Raw genomic sequence first — 5,821 nt, forward strand, 5'->3', positions numbered from 1 at the left:
AAGCGTGTGGGACCGGTTAGGGCATGGCCGACCGGCTAGAGCCCGTTCTCATGGATTTTGTTAATTTTATAATATTTTCATGGGTTTAGGGAAAATTCATAAGATCATGGAATTTTCATGGTTTTAGGGAAAATTCATGAAATCAAGGAATTTTCATGGATTGAGAGAAATAATAAAATAATGGGGACGTGAGGTGTGGGACCGGCCATGGATGGAGCATGGTCGGCCGGCTGATGCTCGGTCCCGCGACAATTTTCCCTATTTTTATTATTTTTCTTGACAAAATATCATGAGATTAGAGAATTTCCTTGAAACGAAGGAGATTTGCTCGAACGAGAGAAATTTCATGAGATTAAGGAAAAATAATAAAATATGATAAAATATAAAATTGGATGCGGGATTGGTCAGGACATGACTGGACGGCTGGTGAGCCCTGTCCCCTGGCGCGTTTGCTAATATTTTATTATTATTATTATTTTTACTTCCTATTTTGCATAAGTTCATCGTTCATTCGTATTTTTGAAATGCTCGTTTGCGCATTCAAATACTGGTATGTGCATTATTGTTAAGTACACTTGCACCATTTTAGTTAGGGCTTATTCGATGCTCAAATGCCTGTTTCGTTGAATATTTATCACTAACCCGTGGAATTCTGCTGGGAAGAACCACGAATTGAAGTGACGAAATATAACGAAGAATCGTAGAATATTGCTGGATATTCAGGCGATTAGAGATAATTAACTAATGTCTCTATACTAGCAGGGCTTCCTATCTAGGAGCATTAATTATCTGAGAGTTGAGAAATATGAACTTGCTGGAGTATCATATTTCTCCTATATAGTCAGGGAAAACCTGGTTGCATCCTGAAGACGTTGTCGCTCTATACTAGCAGGCATGCTGTCTAGGAGCCGCCAAATCTTTCGATTCTATATAGAAATAATTACTGAAATTGCTCAGTATTCATGAGATGTGTCGTGGTCTCATCTGGGAGACTACACATCTACAGATACTCGGAGATACAACCTTCTCAGTCATAGGTTTTATGACATGAGATTTCATGCTTTATTGAAAGACATGAGTCTCAATACTCATCCAATTGCCGGATCCGGAGCATAAATAATTACTGAAATTGCTCAGTGTTCATGAGATGTGCCGTGGTCTCAGATGGGAGACTACACATATACATATACTCTGAGAGACAGCCTTCTCAGTCAGAGGTTTTATGGCATGAGCTTTCATGCTTTATTAAGAGACATGCGTCTCAATACTCATCCAATTGTCGGATCCGGAGTATAAATAGTTATGGTTTTACAATTTTACCCTTGTTGAAAATCCACCATCTACATTAAGTCCCCTGCTTAGTGAGGAACAGTCATGTTCCTTAGTCAGCATTGAATGGTGATTTTCCAGGTACAGACGAAAATAAGTAATTGAACTTAGTCATAAGATAAGACATTACCGGATTTCGTCCGAATGAGCAAACCATGGTTTGAGCAAAAACCCAATAGTCATACAGTAAGCATAAATTGGTGTAGAACCGCTGATTTGATGGTGGAACCTTGGTCGGTTTAGGATTCATGGGCCGGGCCCGAAAAGGAAATCCTTATGGAATTAGGTTTTGGAAATAAAATTTGGTATAAAAGGAATTAATTCCTTTTTTTTATCTCTTCCCACACGTCCACCATCTCCCTATCTTCTTCATCTTCTCTCCCAAGCAGGAGCAGGAGAAAAATCGCCGGAGCGCCGACCACCAGCCGAACGGAGCCACCACCGTCCGGCTGGCGCCGACAGGTACGTGATTTTTTTTTAAGCTTTATGTTTGTTCATAAGTTGTTAATCATAAAATAATATGGGTATACACGTATTTTGGATGTGAGTTTTATGAAAACCCTTGTTTTAGGAACGTATGTTCGTTCGATCGTTAGTTTAAGAAACTAGCAACAATCCCTAACTTGAGAGAGATTCTTCTTTGGAAAAAAAACCTGTGTCCAATGATAAAATTTTGTTTATGAGCTTTCATGGAAACCAAAACTTTATCTTTAAAAGATGTGAGCTTTCACAAAACCAGAATAAACCTTCGTTTTAAAGAAAAACGCTCGTACGAAGGAAAATAGATTGTTCTTCTTTTTTTTTTTTTTTTTTTTTTATCATGAAACCGTGGAGCTTCACAAGAACATTTTTTATTTTGATAAACTCACGTGAGCCTAAGCTCACGTCAAATTTTTTTTACGTGAGTTAATCACGGTTTTATTGCTTCGTAAAATCAAAACATGGGTTTTGAGTAACCCTCGAATTTTAGACAATTTATTTATGATGAAATATTGTCTTGGTGTAAATTTCATAGCCCAGTTTTGGATGTTTATACTATGAAAATTGTGTCTATGATTTTATGAAAAATCAGTCTAAAAAAGTTGTGTTCGTTATTCGCAGGTTTCCAGGAACGAACTAACTTCTGAGTGTCAACTCTTGCGGCGCAATCACTATTGTTAGTAGAATTGTAAAGAAGTAAGAGTTAAGAATTACCATTTTGTAGACGGATTTATTAGCATGTTGCTAATCTCGTGTTCCTGTTTCTAGAAAATGGTAATTTCCAACAGCAGCGGTCCCTCCATCTCTTATGATGAGGATTCCAAAGCTTCTGCAGCCAATTCGAAAGCTAAGAGAACTCACGATGAAGGGGCAAATCCTAGTATACCCCCGAACAACCGGAGAGTCACTTATGCCGAGCTTATGAAGCGAAAAGCCGAGACTAATGAAGCGGAGGGTCGTACGCGTAGAAAATATCGAATCCAGCGCAAAATACTGGCGGCAGAGGAGAGACGCCGATTCGTCGATGGAGTACCTTGTGACTCAGATGCTGATGCTTCCAAAGAGGAAACCACGTGGTTGTTACCAGAGTTCAAGGTCAAGCCTATGAAACGAGTTGATGCTGAACTTGAAGCTGAAGCAGAAGAAGACTCGGACTCGGACGATCCTCATACCCATCCAGACTTCATCAATGGTCTTGACAGTGATTCCGACGAAGAGGAGGATTCCGAGAAGGACAGTGATGATGAATCTGACAGCTCAGATGAATCTGAAGAATAGCTTTATTCTTGATTTCCTTTTAAACATTTGAATGTTTTCTTAGCCTTCGTAGTAGACATCTTATTTGAACAACTTCTCTTGAGTATTAAGATTTTCCTTTTGTAAGAAATTATTTTATTAAGGTTATTTCCTCTTGATTGAATTAGATAAAATGGGCCAATCCTCATACGCCGAACCCATTGTGATCTTCCTTTACTCGTTTTATGGTTTTCATCTATGAAAACATCCAAACATGTCGCAGAAGATATGTAACACACAAGGCCGTGTGACTTCTCTGACCATGCCTAACTTTGGTCAGTCCCCAGTGTATTATTTTACTCCGCATCTCCAGTATTGACCTTGTTCGAGACTTAGAGTTTCAGTAAAACTCGCAACCGAATTGACTATTTGCAAAAGATAAACACCTGTCGTATCTTGTATATATCTCCAGGATTTAGGGTTTAACACTTGCGCAAATATTTCTTCCATTCTTGAGTTAGTTTCATCGCAGAAGAAATTTCGATGCCATACCTTTCATCATCATGTCTAGCGATAGTACTTCTTCTCGAAACGGACTTCAGTCGAAGCATGAAATAGAAGCGTCCATCTCGGTAAGTTGTATATCTTCTTCGTCTCTGTTTGATCAAGGTTATTGATTATAGGAAAATGATTTGTTGTAGGACAATCAGAAGAATCCCTCTTCTCATAATTCGAGGCCCAGGAAGACTGTTAGGACTCCTGCCCAGTATAGGTCGGCTCATGCTGAGGTCGGATCATCCGTAAGCAATCTTATGATTCTCAAAGTTTTATCGTGTTCCATTCTGATAAAACTAAACACTTCCTCATTTCGTCGCAGGCGGATGTTCGTGTCGTTGTTGATGCTAGAAGGAGAAGGAATGGAAAGTCCGTGACTGTGGTTGAGGTTGAAGATAGCAGCAACCAGGTATGTGAAGCCTCTGCAGAATTCGTGGAGGCTGGAGACGGGGTTCGTGACTATCCAACAGTTGAACTCTTGTTTGAAGCTCCTTTGATCAACACTTCCCCGTACAATGAGTCAGTCGGTGGATTCGTCATTCCCAAGTGTCATGCACCTCTATACACCAATATTTAGAAAAAGTATGGGCATATTGCTGCGACCGAAGTGTGGAAAGGTTTTCTACCAACCCTCCTTATTACAGTTGCAGGGCTGTTGCCGATCATTGAGGAGATGGAACAGATGTATCTGCGAGATGTCAAGAATCAGGAACTGCACAGGTGGGATGAGATGATTTCGAACTGTGATACATTGCGGTTCAATGTAGGCAGGCTTCGTCGTCGGCTCGAGATAATCAAGATTCATAAAGCGGCGGAGGTTGCTGATGCGATTTCTGTGACCACTGCTTTACTGGAAGAGGAGAAGATGCTGGCTTTGGAGTCGGCAAGAGTCGAAAAGGAAGTCGAGGATTTGAAGACAAAGACCAGGACTTTCCAGAAGAAACTTGACAGGGTTTCTTATAGAGATTATCCATTGTTGGACGGATTGCTCTGAGTGATCATTCGGGAGAGTTGAGGTGTAGGTTTCTGATAAGGTAGAATAATATGATGGCATTGAGGAATTTTGTTCAATTGATGAATGTTTAATAAACAAACAAGCATCTTGCACGCTCTTTGAAGGAAATAAATTACAGTTGAGTTGTATTTGAATAAAGATTAATTATCTGCTGTTGATCAAGCATAATAGGCTTTGAGCCATTTGCCGTTGATAATATTTCCTTCCTTTCCTCCACTGGCTGCTAAGATTTTGTAGTATCCACTAGACACTGCTTTGGTGATAACATACGGGACTTCCCATTTCGGAGAGAATTTGGGAGAAGACATGTCTTATTGAATGTGTTTTGATGTCTTTAATACCAAATCTCCTACTTGGAAAGTTCGAGGTTTTACCATTTTATTGTAAGCTCTGGATATTCTCTGTTTGTAAGCCTCCACATACTTTTCTACTTTATCTCTCCTTGATTCGAGTAAGTCCAGTTCAGCAACTCTTGACTTGGACACTTCAGCTTCATCCCATCGTATTCCACTGGCCGCTGCAATCCTTGCTGAAGGAACTTTTATCTCAGCTGGGAGTATAGCATCGGCCCCATAGACGAGTGTTGTTTTTAAAATAGTGATTGTAGTAGTGGTAAAAACTGGGTCTTTTCAGACTTGTGAAGAAAACAATTTTTATAGATTTAAATTAAACAGGCAACTAAATAAAATAATTCAAAGTTTTGGAGAAAAACACCAAGACTAGGATTCCACCAATGACCATTTTAATAGTAAACTCTAAATAGTTCTTATGCAATTTTATCTTTAAAATCAATTCTAATATTTGCCTCAAATAAGTTTTTGAAGTAATAATTGTAATTAAAAAGTATAAAACATCAAAAGTTACTAAAACCCAGCATGCTTCATCAAGTCAATTCACAATTACTCAATAAAAACTATTAATTCAATTTTAATTCGTGCAAATAATCAAATAATAATATTGCAAATAAATATAAAAATTAGAATTATACCAATAAATTACCAATGGCTTCCTCCGTCGTCTCGGCTAATGGGTTTAGCTCCTCATCCCAAAAACACACTCACAAGATAAATTCATGGCTAAAATAGATGTTTTTATTGATGATTATATGATGAAATAGGAATTAGCAACGCTGTAGTGGTGTTACAGCACCACTGTTAGAAAAGAGTATGGTAATTTAAGACTGCTGTAAACGATAACTATCTACTG

The 5,821-nt window shown here is 38.7% G+C and overlaps 1 protein-coding gene across 1 annotated transcript; it reads left to right on the forward strand.

Moving 5' to 3' along the window:
- The first annotated feature begins 2,580 nt into the window (after positions 1-2,580).
- On the forward strand, positions 2,581-3,087 carry LOC113332905 (putative surface protein SACOL0050). Its single transcript, XM_026579406.1, has one exon. It carries the CDS (start codon positions 2,581-2,583, stop codon positions 3,085-3,087), a length of 507 nt encoding a protein of 168 aa, XP_026435191.1.
- Positions 3,088-5,821: the final 2,734 nt, after the last annotated feature.

The sequence above is a fragment of the Papaver somniferum genome, unplaced genomic scaffold, assembly GCF_003573695.1.
Source record: "Papaver somniferum cultivar HN1 unplaced genomic scaffold, ASM357369v1 unplaced-scaffold_132, whole genome shotgun sequence".
Taxonomy (NCBI): Eukaryota; Viridiplantae; Streptophyta; class Magnoliopsida; order Ranunculales; family Papaveraceae; genus Papaver; species Papaver somniferum.

Bases quoted from the DNA above. Each gene is read 5' to 3' on its own strand.
- LOC113332905 (XM_026579406.1), top strand. From the start codon at position 2,581: ATGGTAATTTCCAACAGCAGCGGTCCCTCCATCTCTTATGATGAGGAT.